We start from the raw sequence: 19,877 nt of genomic DNA on the forward strand, positions 1-19,877 counted from the left end.
CAGGAAAAATTCTGTAGTGATCCTACTTCTGAAAGGGAATCTGTGAAAATGTAATACATTCTACATGATTTCACTTCACTTGTTTTAAATCAAGGTTTATTATTAAACACAAGGAAGTAACAATATTCTTTACACTAAGAAAAAGTAAGTTTCCTTAATCCTTTCGTGGTCACTCCCATTTTCCTGGCCTAACTCTTCAAATGAAGACTCTTTTAGTTCTGCTATACACCTGGGGACCAGTCTGTATTCTTGCTTTCTAATAAGCTCTTCAAGAAATATTCACAGCAGTGCACAGGTGCTGATTCTAAACTCTGTCATTTGCATTGTCATTAAAAGTTTTGACATATGAAAAAAAGATCCTAAATTAGTTTCCATTCCTATGTGTTCAGTGATTGTAAAGTTCATTTTCAAGTCATAAAACTACTGTAAAAAAGCTGTGGCTGTTTACATGAACTATGAAAGACGTATCAGGAATATTTTAGAAAAAACATTTGATGTGTGCTTAAATATAGTATGTTGCACTCAGGTGAACTGTTTATATAGGTACTTCTGTACAAATCATATTCTAAATGTTTTTGGTATCCAGTATTGCTCTGTTTGCTTTATATGCATGTTCATAAGACTATGACATTTAATGAAGAGATCTTTTTAAAGTATTGATAGCCACGAGTAAATTATACTGTGTTTGATCTGTGTTAAAGATTCAAAGTCCAAGATATTTGAATAGAACTTAGAATAAAAATGTAATTAGGTTACATCCCTAAAGTCTGATATATCTTTAAACAAGACTGCAAATGAAACTTTATTAAAACTTCAAATGAATTATTTCTTTGCTTTTTTAAATTCTTTTTCCCCCTCTTCTCTTTCATGTCTATTACTGACATTGCTGCTTGTATTTTACCTGTCTTTTCCAGAGTATTTTAATTATTTACTGCTTAATGACTGGTACTGAGATGAAGCTGCCCTCTCACTGAGTTTTTTTTTCTTTGCTTCAAAGCTTTGAGAGGTCTTGGAATACTGTAGCTGGACCAGCAGTTGTCATCATAAACTTTCCTCGAGGCAGTGTTTCCTTTCAGTAATTGATAAAGGAGGCTGTTTCCAGAGGTGCCTTTCCAGTGTCACTGAGAGCTGCCAGGGTTGCATGTCCTCAGCCATTACCAATAATTTGGAGAAGCCATAGATAAAGCAAACACAAAGCTGTTAATAAAAATATATCTTGCTCTTCAGAGAATCCTTCAGATTGGCTGGGATCTTAGCAGGTCATTAATCCAGCTGCACTTCTGAAGTGAATCATCTGCACCACAGAACAGCTCCAGTGCTGGAGCACTGGATCTGATAATAAATTTATTATTGGAATCTGTGGAAAGTAACGAGAACTGGGTGGAATCTGAATAAAATGTAAACACTGACCAAAACCAAAGTATTTAAACCAAAGCAAGCATTTGACATGACTTAGCCAAAAAAAAAAAAAAATTAGTGAAACTAATCTGCTTCAGTGTCACTTTCTCTATTTAAAAGGTAATGATCGTATTAGTCTGAGGTTGAATACGAATATAACTTGTTTTCATTATTTCTGTTGAACTTTAAAAACTGCTAAGCTCTGAAAAACAGAATTGCAAAGTATGTGCCATGCATCCCTGAGTTTTCTGCTCCCTTCCCTTTCTGCATTTAGATATCCACCCATAGACATTGAAATATTTGTGAAACCTGAAATGGGAGCATCCCACTGAGTGTGGGCCTGCTCTTATCCAGAGCCTGGAGTCTTACAGTGTGAGCTTCCTGAATGCATTTTGCATCTTAGGTAGCCTTTGCATATTGAACAGAGCACTTTGATGCTCTGCAAGCATGAAAGAGGGCTTGAATAATACTGTGAAGCAAGAATTCCATTCTCTCTAAAATGGGTGTGTGATCATTCAGCTAATGTTCAACATTGTTTGAAATGTTGTCCTCCAGATTAAAATGGATATATATGAAAAAGCGCTTATTTATATATAATCAAAAAAATCAGAAGGTGGCATGTGACAAATGCTGCTTTTCATAAAATGTGTTAACCTAAAAAGATAAAGGAATTTTAATTGTAAACCAAAATTTTGCATGTCGGTTCATTTGAATATGAATGTAAGACAGACAAGTTAGTGGAATTTTCATCTGGGACCCGTTTGCTTGTCTTTTCTTTTCCCCTTGCTGGTCCACAGTACACCATTCCCAAAACAGCTGTCATTTCAGCTGCCTGTGGGAAAACCCTCCTGTTTGCAGCTCAGGAGTGCTGGCAGCAGAAGGGGAAGGGATTAGAGAGCAGCCAGGCAGCCAGAAAAGCCAGCATTATCCCTACCTTGTGAGGTGTCTCTGGGAGAAGCCTTTAAGTAAGCCCTTTTTAGAACAGGTTTGATATCCCAGTGTGCTGGTGGTGTGATACAGAATCTGTGAACTGTCCTGCTGTGGGTTCTACAGTATGCACTGCCCTCTAGGTTTGTGTAGGTGTATTTTGAGTGCTTGAGCTTTAAGGCAAGTAATATGGGTCCTCAGAGGACAAGACTACATATGCTCTAATGCTCACTGGATTACTACAGTTATGATTTTCTTTTCAGACAACACACATTTGTTTAAGTAATGTAAACAGAAATAATGTATCATCCTCTAAGGTGCCGTACCTAAGACTTGGCTGGCAGTCCTTCACCCAGAGAAGGGAAGATAAAATCCTGTCCTTTTGCACTGCAGTCAGTCAGTCCACCAATGCTACATCTCAGGTTGTGTGAAGCTCAACTTTCCTTTTCTCTCTTCCTCTCTCCTTTGTGCCTTCAGGTGCTCTACTTCTCAGGTATGGCTTCAGCTGGCCTTAGGCAACTTGGACTCCAGGTAAGATCTACTGGTGTATTGTCAGACTGGAGGAATGGTCAGAATACCCCATGATGAGCCAGTGTGTTCGTTGCAATATTCTTATGAACTGCCTACATCATTTTGCTGAAGCTCATGGTGGAATCTTTCTGGAAAAAAAAAAAAAAATCAGCTTCTCTAAAGTAAATTCATATAAAGTTTTACCCATTATCTTAAAAATACTCACTTTGATTGTTGGCTGATGATTGGTTTTGTTTGAGATGGATCTTGGAGAGTTATGAAACCACAAAATTTTATCTTAAATCCTTTCTGCAATTTTTTTCTTATTTTTTCAGCTGGCACATGAATTCAGGTTATTGAATGTAAGAGCTGTCCCAGTGGCTTCTTTACAATTCATTTTACCTCAGGAGTCCAAGGTGGTTCAACTGAATGAGAGTTGTTTGCTGAATGAGAGCCTTGTTTTATGTTTCTTGTGAACCCATCTCTGTTAAACACTTTTGTAACAATCTCTGTGGCAGACTTAAGTATTTCAGCATGAGTAGTGCTGTCATAATTGAACAGAGAAACTGAGCTTAATACAAGTAGTTCAAGCTGTTAGACTGGAATGTAAGCATTTATCTTTTGAAAGACAATGGCATTTTTGGGTTTTGTTACCATTAGCTGATGCTTCAACCAGATTTTGTGTTCTCATAGTGTAGTGAAATAATTGATGGCCAAAGATGCTGTATATACTATAATATACACAGAGTTTATTTTACCTTTAAGTTGTTTTAATCCACAGCAGAATATTTTCTGAAGCCCTCAACAACTGTTTGCAATTTAGAATTAAATGTGCTTCCTGGTTCTAGTGGTGCTGCTGGGGCAGGTTACCTAACAGACCTGTCACTTTTCTTGAGCAGTTGTTTCTGTGGCATTATTTTCATTGGCAAATATGCGAGCTGATAGAAAAGGAAATCATTAGGTGCTCTCAGTATTGCTGAGGCATGGAGCTAGAGCAGGTCAGTCACTGCATTTTGCAGATTGTGACATTTTAAATTACCTGTACACTACTGGAAGCAATCTGTGAACCTAATTAACATCTCACCTAATTAAAGTCAGGAATGTATGTAGAGAATTCTAGATAGTTTTGCACTGCCTTTATTTGTTAAATACCACATTATTCAAAATTGAGTCTCTAATTTCAGTATTGAAAACTTCAGGTTTGTGTGCTGTTTTCTTAAGTGGGAGTAACTTTTTTTTTTTCCTCCTTCAAGTAATCAATGCACTGCTGAATGAGTTCATTTTAATGCACTCAATCATGCCTCTAATGTTTGTAGCTTACGGGCGCAAGCATCAGTAATGCAGGAATGTTATATGGCTTTAGTTTGGGCCATTTCATAAAATATTCATGGAATCAAAAATGTGCATCAAAATAGCGGCTGGGAGAATTACATTTATGTGCCTGCTTTTATGGCAGCTTCACATTTAAACCCATTTGTGTTAATATCTAGTCAATCTTTCTACTTAAAAAAAAGGCAAAATAGTAGTCTCCATATATACCCCTTTTGGTTTGGTATCTATTTTGATATAAGAAACCTGTATTTTTGGATTGAGTTTTAAGAAGGAGAATTATAAATGAACTTTTTGATGATCTAAAAACATTGCATTGAATTATTTTGCTTGAATGAATAGATTTAATTTTTTTTATTTGAAGCAATTCAGTGAAAACTGTAGCACAAATCTGTCAGAATTTCTTATATTCATATATAGTTATTTAAAACTGATTTTCTACTCCCAAAATTATATTGTGACAATGTTAGCCTCCCATATTTAAGATTAAGCTGTTGCTGATGGGATTTCCTTTGTTATGCCCTGAGTTATATTAAACTATAAAAAATTATTAAAGTGTAAAATTTTGGTAGTGGTAGTACATATGTTGTAAGAGTTATCATTCTGGTTTTTGATTCCTTTTATAAGAAGAGAAGAGAGACATCAGAGATTCTCCAAGTCCATTTGGTATCCACTAAGATAATTTCTACACGGCACTGTGAAAATAAATATGCAATTGCTATTAATGTTGCCAACTGAAAATAGCTTTACTGCTTTGTGTAACATTCTGCAAATAGATTTTTCAAACATGGATTTCCTGGAAACACTTTCTTGCTTTTCTCTTTGAATTCCTAGACCTATAAAAATACATTTCTGCAAGCTGTTTCAAGTGATTTTCTTACTCCATTGTTTTTTCTTCTCATTTTGCTTTTTTTGGTCTTCGTTTTTTTTCAGTTCATAATAAAAGTAATTTAAAACTCTGCCTTTTCACTGCCTAAGTAAGATAAAAATGCTCTTATTCTCAGCGATGTTCTGCAATTGGCTAATTGCTTTCTTTTAATGTTTTTTCTAGTTTTTCAGATGGTGTTCTATGGATGTCTGCAGGCAACACTTGCAGCAGTTCAGTGTTTAAAAATTAGAATGCACTGGCCTGATCAGTTCCAGCTGAACTGACTCATGACAGGGAGTAAACTCACTGGCCCCCTGAAAATATTATTTTCCCACAACATTTGAGTTTCACAGTAGCATTATGGATTAAATAAATAAGCTGATGTGTCATTTGCCAGTGGCAACAAAGAATTTCAGTTTATTTTCATGGAAGAATAAATTCCAAAGTCTTAAATGTTTTACCTTCCATGAATTTGAGAAGTCTCCAAATAGCTCTTTTTATTTGAAAGAGTCTTCAGTAAGCAAATTCCCTTGTAAGGGCTTTCATGTCAGGAATTCCATCTCTTCCTTGTTAAGGAAATGAGCAGGTGTTTTGGCTTTCTGTGAATCACTTTCTTTTTAGTATTTCTATGAACAGATTGTTTTACATTTTACTATGTAATCTTTCTTGGTAATTCAGTGAGGCCAAATGTAATATAGATCCATTTGAATATTACCAAAAAATCATATTACTTTATCATTTTGAAGCTTGATGTAGGTGGGTTGTTTCCAAAGAGATTTCGCTGAGGTCTGGCATAAGGAGTGTCGGGTCACAGCTCTTAGGGTTAGGTCAGCTCCTGAGAAATGTGGGGGGTAGGGAAGGTATGAGTTCCATTTCTAGTCTGATAGAAACTTTCTCAAGGGGATACTGCAAGAAGGGAGCTTGGTAGAAGTCACCACACCTGATAGTTCCAACAACCTGATCAATAGTCCTTAAGATTGCAAGTTTTATTTACCTAAACAATGTGTCCTGTTAAGTGATCATGTTACAGTGTCAGGAGAAACTCAGATACTGTTCAGCTTCATGGTGATACCATTCGTTTGTTTGCTGCTTCCCATTCTTACTGAAAGTTTTTGAGTAACACATGAATCAAATTCTAGTAAAGAATCCATTGCACATGTAGTTTATCCCAATGACTCAAATGTATGATAATACCCTTTCAAAAGAACAATCTATTTATTAATGAACTTTGGGGAGAATTCCAGGGAAGAGTGTATGTGCTTATGAGAAACCAAGTGAACAAAGTGCTGGCTCTACCTATTAATGTTACATTTTAACTCAACTTTCAATCATTTGTCACAAACCCAACATGAGTTTCTTCAGTATCTTAAATCTGCCTTTAGCAACTTGAATAGCTGGAATTCTGTTGACTTCAGTGTTGACTATGCCCTAAGGAGTTAGCTGAACTGGATAGACAAAAACTCAAAGTGGAAGCCTCTTGAGAATGGACAAGGGTTTTCATCTGGCTTTAGCAAATCTACGTGTCTATTCTCTGTTACATCTACTGTCAGGGAGTCTGTTAACAGCTTGTACTGGTTGTGATAATTTCCCTTTGCCTTTCTATTGTGCAGTCTGATGTCAAGCGTGTGATATTTTGGGAAGAATGTATAGAATTTTTCCTGTTTTCCCAGTGTGTTGGGCCATCTCTCCAATACCTGTTCCTAGGTAGAATGGAACAGAATAAAGCCTGCTGACTCCCTTTTCACCTGGCACTGCACTCTTCAGCACCTGTTGTCTCCTCTGGGATTCTTACATGAATTTTAGGCTGTAAAGCCATAAAATTATTTGTCTATGACACTCATTTAATTCATTGCGTCTTTGAAAGAGGAGCTTCTTGTGCTTGTCAGTTTTAGTTGAACTCATTTTAATCATCAGAGAAACTTAATATGAAAATAAATTTAATTCTAATAAAGATGAGTTATGTTTTATATTGCAAAGTTGAAAGCATGGTTATAAAGGGGTAACATATGCAAAAGACAAATCTAAATTGAGTTAATAAGAGAAATCTGTCATAGCTGTTCTGCTGCCTCTAGGTTGGCTGGAGGCCTGGGGAGATAACCTCATTTTCTCAAGGAATGCTTAAAGAAGATACATCTCCAAGCTTTTCTCCTTTCCTTTCTTATGACTGGGAAACAACTTTTCTGCTTCCTGGTTCATTTTCAGTTTGAATTCAGCACTCTAAAAAAAGACTGCCAAACAGCAATAGTTCCTTATGAATCCCATCTCAGAAGAGGTGCAAACTACAAACATATAAATGAACCCATTTTATGGGGTTTTTTCAGCTGTTAATAGAAATACAGTTAATATATTGATGATCTATGGGACAAGATTGCTCCATCGCATACACACTTATGAAGGCAGGGTCACATTCACAGTTCTCCCTGCTACAGAAGAGTCTTTGCTAACCAAGATATTGTGACTAGAATGCTTTCTTAAAATTATTTTTAGTGTAAATAGTCTTATCTTACCTGCTTCCCAGCAATACCCATTATGTATGAGAAACAGCTTTTCTGTTCTTTCCAAGAGCTTTGAATTTTCATTGTCCAGCAGGTATGGAAATCTCCTAGATTGATTTTTATGCACAGAGGTAAATCCAGCTGAAGGTAGAGGAAAAACTACTTGAATGTGAAAATGAATTGAATTCTGTCTTCAAACTTTCCTTTGCCTTAAAAGCGTTTGAGTAACTTACATTTGAAGACCTTGGAGTACATTACTTCAGGCTCAGTAATTAATCTATCAATGGTTAATGGTCTTGCAGTAAATCTGTTAGATAAACTCACCAGAGTTGGCCTTGCAATAACTGCTGAATAAATTACTTTGCATGATAATTCCTTTTTTCATTGATTAATTTGTTTGAATGAAGGTTTTTAGTTTTTCTCCACACTTCAAATCTTTCACCACAGTTTTCATTATGGAAAAAGAAACTTGAGGAATGGTTTCAGTTGTGATTATTTATACATAAATGTGATTTGATGTATGAGAACCACAAAGATCTAGAATAAATTTATTTTCTAGAAGATCCTAACTTTGCATCCATGGAATCATACCCCTTCAACACTGGGAATTTACAAAGGAAAGCTAATTAAAAATATAACACATTTAAATTAGAGCATTACTGAGTACTGGGAAATTTGATTCTATTTTCCAGTGGTCTGTGGGTTATGTATTGAAGAGTCTTGAAAAATCTGTGGAATGTTTGGCTGCAACTTATAACAATAAAATTATTATAGACAACAAACTTGAACAATTTTTTGATGATTGCACTGATTTTAATTATGAATGACATTTTTCAGGTCACATAACGAAAGCTGCTGAGCACCTTGAAACCTTTTATGAGCTAACAGAGGGGACATCCTGGAAGGATGAGACAGGCCGCACTTACACTTCACTGGCATGTCAGCATCTCTGGAGAATTTATACATTGCTAGCAGACAAAATGCTGGAAAATAAACAACACCAAGAGGCCATCAAAATGCTAATAAAAGCTTTAAAGATGGCCAAAGAAGGTAGGTGGAAAACAATGCTTTCCTATTCCTTCATTTGATGTGTAGGCCATGATTTTCCCAAGAGTAAAGTAGAAATTGTCAAGGTTTTGAATGGGTGATTATTTCCTATGAAACTCAAAGACAAATGCTATCAACACTCTTGCAGATCTCACTGAAGCAGAAATGCCTTCTTGCTGACAACAAAGAAACTTTTAGGTTCTTCAAAGCTTTATCTCCAAAAAAAACCTGACAACCTTGTGGGAACAATAATTTACAACTGTGAACCCATAATCAGAAAGTGAAGTCACTGATGCAAGCTGAGGTCACTTATTTTGATTGGCTAGTCACTGTTGATTTGGCAGTTTTTGACTGATACTATCTGCTGGAAAAGTTACCTTTTCACTCTACATACTTACTTTATACTTGAAAAAAATAGGTTTTTATCATAAGCAAACAAAATTTTCTATCTTAATATGCATAAATACTTTTAAACCTAAAGTAAAAAAACTACAGAATTGCAGAACAGAGGTAGGAAGAGAAACAGGAGAATAAGATGAAAATGGTGAACTGGTGGTTCTCTCTTGATGTTTCACCAAAATTCACATTAGCAAAATGTGTGGGCTGAGATACATTTTGTGTTTATATATATGAAGGTTTATTATCTATTTGTAGCCACTTTTATTTTATATTGAGTATATATAGAGAGACTAGTATAATTTTCTAATGTGAAGTCGCTTAGGACCATGATTAAACAATTAATGACAGAGAACTCACACATGTTAATTTGATTGTACTTTATTACTAGAAGATATTTTCTCTGACTTTGCTAAACTTCCTTTATAGCCTTTATTTTTAATTACTACTGTATGTTTTCAGAAAGAGATACATCGGGGGGGTAAGGAAAGGGAAAAACTTACTACACTGTATCTTGTTTAAGAACCTGCAAGAGCTGTCTGTACCAATGAAATTTTGTTCAGATCATGCTGGTAACTCTACCTTTTACCCTTTCTTTAGGAGGTGATATAAAGATGCATGGAGAAGCAGCCTATTGCTTAAGTCTAGCATATCATTTTTCTGGAGAAAACGAGACAGCACTCGCAGTAAGTGTATTCTTTGCTTTAGCTTTCTCAATATCTTCCTCTGCCTCCTCAGCTTGTTTGGCATTTGCAGAGTGGGAAAAAACTTGGAGACACTTGGCTCATGGACCTTTCATAACTTTATCTAGTTCTGTAGCAGGGATCCACGTGGCTCAAGCATTTGTGGTTCCAGTAAATACCAGAACTGAGTCCAGGTTTTCATGCTTGGATCTGTACAAATAATATAAATTGACAATTCAGGTTATATGTGACTAGCCTTCCTTTTCTTGTATATACGTGAATATCAGTCTCTGTTTACTAGGTTTTTAAAACACCAGTTTTGCAAATTAGTTTGCTACAGTCTATTTGTGAGAAACAATGAAAAATATATCAGTTCACACACTTAGATTGTTAGAACATCAGTAATTTAGAAGAAATATGAATTGCTTTTGAAAAGCTGTAATGCTGATACAATTTCTGCTATGGATACTTGAGTTCAAACTCCTCTTCTGATGTTTCCCTTGAGCCTTAATAATTCTAAGAAAATGAGAGCTCTGCATGTGGAATTCTAGTCTAGAAGGAGGGTTTCCTTGCTTCCTCATAGGTCAGTGTGAGAGGAAAGATAAGCAACAACTTGATTCTTTTGTGCCTGTCATCAGTCACAGTCCTCCATGATCCTCTTAGAAATGTTCTGTGGAAAATAAATTTGAATAATTTGTTTATTGTTATTGCAATTAATCAGGTAGATAATTTCTCTTTCTGTTTGTTCTTGTAACTGCAGAATGACTCGGTATTCTATTAATGAACTTGTTTTATAGAGGTCATTCATTGTGAGTATTTGTTGTGATGGTTTTTGTTTTGTCTGTTTTTCTCAGAAGCAGACTAATAGAAGTCCCAGAATGAATTCAGCATGGGTATCAATATTACTTGCTTGGCTCTTGCAGCGTAGGATGTGTTCTAGATTTCTGTCTGATTTCCTTTTTGTTACAATTTTTTTAGAAGTTATTGACCACCTTTATACACTATTCTTCAATGCTGAAAGTCCTATCTGCTGCATAAATCAATTGGATGCTGGAAAGGGGGACCCTGTTCCCAGTGAATTGCAGTTAAACATGTAGCTGAATATAAAAATATTTCAAAACTAAAAAGCTCCAAATAATTTTATAAAATTGTATCTAATAGTTGCAACATCAACAAGAATATGATATTTGATCTTTTACAAGAAGGCAGTGTGATAGATTAGACAAGAATTTTTTGTCTTCAGTTGAACTGCAATTGTTTTTTGCCTGACAAGTATGCTGGCATTCTTACCTTAGCAACTTTTCTCAGACTCTCAGAAACTTAATTTAACTTCTCATTTCACATAATATACTGTGTGAATTCTGAAGAGCAGCAAGATAAACAAATGTGCTAAATGAAGAAGCCTGCCTCTTAATCTCTCCAGAATATACAAAGGATCAAACTACCCTTGAAAATGTTAAAAATATTAGTTGTCTTGGCATTGTTTCCTCAGAATCAGTTTTGACTACATTTTGTAGCTATTCCCTTCCCTTCATTGCTCCTCCATGTCTCTTGTCAAAAAGTTACAGCAATCGTTAGGAAATTGCATTTCTTTTTGTTGCATGCAGATTTTTTTTAAGGAAGCTTCTGAAACCCTGATTTTTTTATTGTACTCATTTTAAATATGTAACCAATAGGTAGTACCTAATGTTTTCAGTCCTACAAAAACACCTGACAGTTAAGGAAAGCAATGTGCAAGGGCAGGAAGGTCTCTGTATCCAAAACAAGTTCTACATTATGTTAAAAGTATAAAATGTTATTTTAACAGTAACGGAAATACCAATACTTTTCAGTGGTAATAATACAGTGGCATTTTCTAATATAATGGTATTGTCAATAATATTACATGAAAAACTTTTAAAGTACTTTTGTTAAAAAAATACACTGTGTTCTCTGGGATGAAGAAAAAGGGGTACAGTTTTAGTTCCTTTTGTCCTTTGCAGTGATCAATATAGACAGCAGTAAAATATCCGTGGTTGACAGTACTGTGGAGCAGAACTTGTCTTCACTCTTCAGTTGGAAATCCTTGCCTAAAATTTCCCCTTCTGTTCTCAGTTTAATGGTCTCTGTATCCAAGGGGAGCTCAGATGCTTACGGAGATGAAATCATTGCCTCCTGTTCCCAGGGGCCCACTGGTTATCATTACACATAACATGCAGACAATACTGCTAGGAGCCAGTTTGCCTCATGGTAATATGTAGTTCATCACCAGCTTCTGTAGCATGCTAAAGAGGTCTTGCCACACAGCTTGGGACTATTCGGATGTAGACTCAGGGGTCTCAGCAGTTATTTCCCTGCTTTGCATCAGTTTTCATCTTCTTTATCCCTTTGTGCCGTGGTCCACCTCAGGCAGTCTCCTTCTAGGGGAATCTGAAAGGAGCAGCTGTTACAGGCACCATTTCCTCCAATTGTTGCCACTTGGTTCCTTTTGCTCTTTAGCCTCCCTCCCCCAACATGCACACTCAGGATCATGCATATGAACTTGTTTCTCTCTCATTCATGTCTTCTAGCAGGGCAGAGAAGCATATGTTCAAAATAGTCATTATCTGATGCAGTAATTAAAGACTGAAATGATTAAGCTGCAGCCCATTCTATAAAAAAATGCAGTCACTTTGTATCAAACGGGCTGGTTTTGTTAGAGAAGGTTTTTTATTTGCTAAGGACTTGGTGTTTAACATTATTTGATTTGATGTAAAATTTTTATAAATAAGTTTAATTTTATTTGATATATATGATTAATTTCAGTGGAGCTACTTAGATGTAAAAATATAAGTGTGTGCAAGTGTAAAAGCCTGAGAACTTATTACGTTCAATAACAGTGGGGTATGTTCATAATATTTTTCATATCATCTGGTTTCTGATTTTATAATCAAGCCTAATGGTTTTACAAAAAAATATTAATAGTTCACATTAGATAGATTTCATCTTAAACATTAAAGATTTTGTCATGGAGAGTTCTCCATCTGGGCTAATTTTAAAGTAAAAGTTACTGTTTACTTGTTTTTTCCTCACACTCATTATACAAGCAGGATATTAAGTGAAATATTTCTGTGTCATTAGAAATCTTACATTAAGTATTATAATCTAATGCTTGATTTGTGACTTTTTTTTCTTAAACTGGGCTTTCAAGAATTCTTCAAAGTGTAGGGTATCATGGATTTTTTCTCTTTCAATTAGAGTTGCGTCCCAAATCATTATGAAAAATCCAGTCCTTGTTCCTCATCTAAGTGTTAGGGTTTTTTCTAAGTGTTCCTTTATTTTGGATATTGAATCCTGTGCTTCAAATATGTTACACATTTAAATAATAGAAGCAATGTTCATGTGTACTGAGACTCATGCAAGCTAATGTGGTAATTTATGACATAATGCTGTCTGCATGAATTGTCAGAATTACGATACACAAGCCACAGGCATAAAATTATCAAGAAAATTTATGAACTTGCAAAGACATCTTCACATTCAAAATGACCCTGTTACAGCAATCAGAGGTGATTAATGGCCATAAACTTAATTTCTGAAAAAGTGTGTGTCAAAACAACTGGGAATTTTGTCTCCTCTCATGCAGCTGGGGAGAATATGAGTGGGGTGCAGATATTCTGAATTTGGTATGTACAGTCTATTTTATCTGATTATATCTCATTATATGGATTATGCCCATATGGCATGGATGGATGGATAGATTTGGTAACTCAAGGAGGACCTTAGCAAATAAAAGAACTCCAAAAGGTAGAATAAATGTTACTCTCTTTTCTCTCAAATATTGAGTAAGGTTGTTGAGAAGAATGAGCATGTGAAGTTAGAGGGCTGAACTTCAAGTCAGTGGTGAATAGACAACTGAGTTTGGGTTTAAACTTTCATTATTGTTACCCCCAAAAAACCCCCTCTCATATGGGGTTCAAAATACACATCCAAAGACACTCTTCAGTAGAAATTATTTCAAACTTCCTTCTTTTAAATCACACAGGTGATTTAAAAAGTCCAAGTGATCTTTAGCCATTAGTAATTAAGTGTAACATTTTCAGCTTAGTAAATGGCATCACATGCTTGGAAAAACATGTTAGCATACCAGTTTAAGAAGAAGTCTCATCATTCCTAGAGGCTTCACTTTCATTGAAGTGACTTTTAAACTGTTTTAAAAACTCTATTGATATAGGAAAGTCATGGTTTTCATATCTGAGGAATGAAACCCCAAAACTTTGAGCCTTCTTAGAAGGTAGGCACTTCTGATTGATCTTGACACTGGCAATAGATTATGTACAGAGAAATTGAGTGGCCCAGTTTTGAAACTGGTTAAATTTCATGTTCCTGAAGGATCCCACTGCTGCTAGATACTGGTGAAGATAATACAAACAAAGTTATGTGAGAGGATTAATATTGGGAGTGAACTTCGTCCTGACAAAATAGACTGACTCAAATGCTGAGGGAATTAAGAAATTAAAAATTATTTGTGTTGACAATACTAAAGAAGACCTAGAACTTCAGGAAAGAGATGAATGTCTGATCATTTAGCTAATTTTTTGTTGTTAATTTAGCACTTAATTCTTAAAGTGAAGGACAGTTCTAACTTTTTATTTGGATATGAAAGTTAACAATCTCTTAGTGAAGGAAGGAGTTCTTTTGTGGGTTTAAGGTAAACAAGATTTTTCCTATCTTAACCAGTTTCTTGAAAACCTGCGGGGAAAAGTGTTCTAATTATGAGAAGCAGCAATGCTACATTCCTTCAATACTTTTCTGTACACCACACAGTTTTGCACCTTGGTGTAATGGTGTCCACTATGCTTGCCTTGAAACATGGTGTCATTTTCCTTTTCAGTCTATGGTTCAGATTGAATTTTCCTTGGTTAATGGCAGCATAAGAACTCCCTTCAGTTATGTGGATTTTTGTCAAGATAAATTTGCCACAAGAACATCCTCTATAAGAAAACACTCTTAAATGCAGTCCTGCTGCAGAATTACTGTAGTCTAGTTACACAAAAATTATAGAGCAGAAGAAACAAAAAATATTAAATACGTAAAAAATCTATTACCTGATGATAAAAAAAAAATCACAATTCCATGTTTTCCCACAGCAACAATGAATGCTCTAGCAACTTGTTGATACTGACTTAACTCTTCAGGAGTCTCACGTTCCATAAGAATGGCTACCAAAACACAATGAATGGCTGGATTTCCATCTCATCCATCACAGTTTTCAATTTATTCATTCATACACCCCAAAAGAGTAGGACTACTGCAGTGAGTTGAAACTTTGAGTGCTCAATCCATTAGATAAATCTAAAACACCTTTTCAGAATGTTAGTATTATCTGACCACTGGTGTTCTCAAGAATCTGAATACAAGTTGGTGACAAAAAGTTTAAAAACTCAATTTTAAATAGACCTATGCCTGGATGACAATGCATGACATTGTTTTGTTTGTTTCTACTTCTGAAATGTATGAAAGTTTCTTCATATATATATATATATTTATAAGATTATGTAGCCTTACTTAAAATATATATATTAAACATCCTGCATTTAGAAGTTCTGCTATTTACATATCAAATGTGGTTTCCCAAACTTCAAAATCTATTTTTGGTAATATTTTGACTCTACTTAAAAATTATAAATTCTAATATTTTATCATTATTTATTATTTTATTATTGCCTTACATACACATGCAGGCACTTAGACACACTTTCTGTATGAGTATGGAAAAGAACTGGAGGGGAGTGCAGTGCAGCACTAGTTAAAGTATATTTACATCATCATAGAGATTCTAAGATCAAGAGAATTGTTTGCATAACTCTGAATTATTTCTGAGAAATTGTTCCTAACTGTTATGTTTGAACTCAGAAGAAGCAAACTGCCCTTACTGGGGGTTTGCTCGGCTATAATATCTTGAAAAATTGAGGACAAAGCCATAAAAATTCCTTGATCTGCTCTGCTAGGGAATAAGAATATCTTTACATCTGGTTTTCACAAGGCATGGCAGGCAGAGCACTTGGCAGTCATGGAGCCTCAGCTCAGGTCTCACCTTTTTGGTGTTGCTGCTGGGATGGAGCAGCCTCTGCGTGCTCTCCCCTGGTGTGCCCAGTGCAGGTGCCTCTTCCTTGTGCTTTCCCAGGCAAGCTGGCACTGGGGACACAGCTAGACAGGGTCTGCTTCTGGGAAAGAAGGTTATGGTTAGCTTGTCCTGAGATTTCTGAAACTCCAGTAACTGACTTCTGTCAGTTATAGGGTGTGATTTAGGCATTTGCTCTGGAATCTATTGAAACTTTTTAGAGTAGTTAATAAAATATGCTCCTTTTTTTCTTGTTCTCCCTTTTTCTTTTTTTTTTTTTAAGCACCTGCCAATGTCAAGTTTCCCCTCATTTCATTCCCACGTTGGATTTCTAGCTTGGGTGTGCTATACCTCAGAACCTAAATGGTGCACATAATTGAGGGAAAGGTGTAGCTACAGCATGTCTAAGTCCATAGTTTGTTATCTGATAACAATAACATACAAGATCTAGGAACTGGCAGCCCATTAGTGCACTTCCATTAGTGAAACTGCACATTCTATACCCAGGGCTGTAGCAAATGGCTGAGGAACTGCCAGAGAAATTTTCTGATGTTAGATAATCTACTTACAGAAATCAGATTCTTAATGTGTTGTGAGAAAGGAAACATTTTTACCCACACTGTACAAATTCAGGAATTTCAGTACTTAAATGCAAATGTATTAATAATCTGGGAGGTTTTGTTTTCCATTGTATCGTTAATTCTAATGAACAGATTATAAAAAAAAATCTGTAAAGTAAAATCTGTAAAGTAAGGCTTTTAAAATTAGATTGGTTACTCAAATTGGTACAGTTCAAGCTACAGTAATTCACTTATTAAATATATGTTTAAATTTCAATTCAGTTATTCTCAATGACTTTGGGGGGACAAGTCATATGTTCAGGTATTCACAAATGCTTAACAACTTTGCTTGATCAGAATCATCCATGGCTAAATTGGAGAGTAGGTCTTGATTCAGGCATTAGATCTTGAGGAATTTAAAATTTATCATTTGATAGATAAATACCCAGAGAAGTTAAAACACTGAGGCATGTCTGTGTAAAACTGGGATCTTGGTGCCTCCTTGCTAGAAGCAATTTGTTTTGCTGTTTTGCTTTCAGTTTATGTATTATTTTAGAGCTGATCAAAAGAATTGGTAGCAAAATGTGAAATAAATTGTACTTCTAAAGAAATCGATTTCACATTCCTTGGTGCTTTAAATGATTTTAGTAATATTAATATTTAAAATATTTCTGTCTGAAATCTTTTTATGACTGCATATACAGTAAAGATCCCCATTTCATTCAGCTGTTTTTCATACTAGTATATTACACAGTAAACATTGTACAAATACTATATTTTAGCACTGAAATGGATGCAGAAGATCTCAAGTGTCTATTTGCATCTAAATGAGTCAAGTTTTATTCAGTCAATAAGAACAGTCTATTAATCCTTTTACTGCATTACATGGGTTAAAACTTGAAGAATATAAGATTTTCAGCTGAATGAGATCCCTTCTTGAACTTCTATATTTGTTTACAGAAAAGTACCCACTACATTATCTAATTTAAATTGGTTTTATACTTTACTAGTTTATCTCTGCAGTTTTTACAATTGTTATGCAAATTTAACTGTTTGCTTGCTTGCTTGCTTGCTTGCTTTTAGCTAGGAAAACTCTGTGTAGTTAAAAATATCTGTTCAAGATATTAGTAAGTATGAAGCAGAATATTTATAGGTGCTTTGTCTAAGAAGTAATGGGCATTTAAGCATGCAGGTATTTATATTATGGTACTATTAGCTTAGCAGGCTACAGTGATCTGACAGCCAGGTACATTCATGTAGACACAACAATCTGATAAAAGCAGTCCAGACATCTGGATCACAGTCCTGCATACAAAAACATTTCTTAACAATTCACATTATTGCACTTACCCCAATTTCCAGTCCTGTCCACCCTTTTCTCCTTGTTTCTTCCCCCGGCTCTGCCTTTGTCTTTTATGTGCTTGCAGAATCTCACTTTTCCTTTACAAGTCACCTCCATCTGCTGATGTGTCAGAGTGGCCCTGGTGCCACACATCACATAGAGGAATTCTCAAGATGAAGGGCTGTATTCACATCACTACTTCTGTCTCAGCACTGTTTCATGCTTGTCACTGCTCAGCACTCAGCGCCACACTGCCTTGTTTTGTCAATAACCATTTATTTGTTGCTGGAATAGTAGCAACCATTACATCTGACCTCCCTGTTTCATCAATTATGAATAGATTATTGGATGTGAACATCTGCAAAAGCTTGCTGTTGAACTTACCTCCTGGCTGGGATTAGATAAAGTATTAAACTGTTGTTTATTGTCAGGCCAAAACTCTACTGGGAAGCCAGGGAATTCCAGGACTAGCAGACTCCCATCAGCAAGCACCAAAAATTGTTTAGTATTGCCACCGTTTCCCATAAGATCGTAGCCATTTATTATTTACACTTATTACTAGTTGTTATAACATACTTGATAAAAGCTCTTGGCAGGCACAGTGTTTCCAGCTATTGTCACATCTGTCAGGATGGAAAAGATACATAAACTGTTTTTTCCTCTTATATTGCTGTTAAAGGGTAACAGATGAAGCTTCTTCACTCCAGACTGTTAAGCCATGCTTTATTTTGAAGAAATATGTCAACAATGGCTGGCTTGGAAAACATTATATTTCTGTCCTAAATATAGATTGCAGTAACCTTCACTAGGGCAATGTCTTTTGCAGTGGAAATTTCAAAATGTACAGTAATAGTAAATGAAGATACTTGGTTTTGATGTTTGCATAGTTTTTTGCTCTGAAGGACCTGGATGACTTTTTGGAAATTTTTCAATTATGAATTAATAATAAAACCCTTTATTAGGTATAGGAAGTAAGAAAATTATTATTTCATTTCTGCAAAGTTGTTGTTTATAGAATTAGGATGAATGTAGTTATTGGTGGCACAGAAGTGCAGAATTAAGGACAGCAAGGCAGAAACAAAAATTAACCTTTATTCAATCATCTGTACATTTCATCTCTTTAAGCTTTCTGTGCAGCAAAATGAAGCATACAGGGTGAACTCCTGACCTTGTGGAAGCCAATAGAAGTTTGAAATTACTCTAGGGAAAGGAACCTTTTCAATTAGTTACTTGTATTTACATATCATCCATTCAGAATCAAAGCAAAATGTACATGCCTTGAGTATTATATGAGGCAGACAAGACTTGATACAGGCAAAGAGCCTTAGGTCTGATCTTGATAGACTGTTAAGGAATGAGTGAAATGTTTGTCTTCCTCCCTTAATCCTTCAAGCAGATGCACACACAAGGAACCTGAAGCATGTATTGCTGAGTGTTTGTAGAGCATGAGGGTAAACACTGCTCTTGATAGCCCAGTAGATCAGGGGAGGAGGAGTGTGGACTGGATTAGTTACCCACAGGGAGAGTGGAGCCAAGCAGCACCTCAGTGATAGCCATGTCCTAGCTCTGGAAAGTCTTCAACAAGGGTGTTCCTCTGGAAAGTCTTCAACAAGGGTGTTCCCCATTGACATTTGGCTTGGACAGACTTCTGGCTGGCTTCTTCTATTTCCCTCCCCTGTCCCTGACCCCTTGCTTCAAGATGTGTCCTTATGCATTATCCAAATAAAGTCTCTGGAATAGGAGTTCTGGAACAGACCAGTTTGACCAATTCCAGCTGAATTCTTCCTATCTCTGTAAGAAGATTGACAACATTTGTGGATTTCTAGTAATTAATCTAAGACTATAGCCTGTGTAGTGGGTATGGCTGAGGGCAAGGAGTTAACATTCACAGAACTGAGTTGAGTAAACTCAGTATGAATAAAGAGGGAGTATGAGGGAGAGTATGAGTAAAGAGGGAGAAGTAACAGTTCAGTCAAATCAGGGAGTGCTGTCTCTTTCCTGGGTGTGGCACCCAGTTTCTGTATCTCTGAGCTCTGAGCATGCAGATGGATATGTGCAGTTTCTGAATGCTCACTATGCCTGAACACATTTAGCATTGCACGAGGTGTGGCCTGCCATTCAGGTATTGCTGTGTAATATTCCTGGGATTAATGAGCTCTGCACACTGTGATCAATACATTTCATGAACAATACCCTTTTCTTTTGCTGTCCAACCTCTTCCACGCTGTGTTTTGGCAAAA

At 35.8% G+C, this 19,877-nt stretch overlaps 1 protein-coding gene across 2 annotated transcripts in view; it reads left to right on the forward strand.

The window, feature by feature from the left end:
• TTC29 (tetratricopeptide repeat domain 29) overlaps nt 1-19,877 on the forward strand; it is a 176,707-nt gene that overhangs the window by 99,327 nt on the left and 57,503 nt on the right. For both annotated transcript variants that reach the window (XM_077176589.1, XM_077176590.1), the window contains exons 6-7: nt 8,365-8,577; nt 9,571-9,656. In XM_077176589.1, coding sequence (XP_077032704.1) covers nt 8,365-8,577; nt 9,571-9,656 — 299 coding nt within the window. The remainder of the gene's footprint in view (nt 1-8,364; nt 8,578-9,570; nt 9,657-19,877) is intronic.

Source organism: Agelaius phoeniceus, chromosome 4 (assembly GCF_051311805.1).
Source record: "Agelaius phoeniceus isolate bAgePho1 chromosome 4, bAgePho1.hap1, whole genome shotgun sequence".
NCBI classification, from domain to species: Eukaryota; Metazoa; Chordata; class Aves; order Passeriformes; family Icteridae; genus Agelaius; species Agelaius phoeniceus.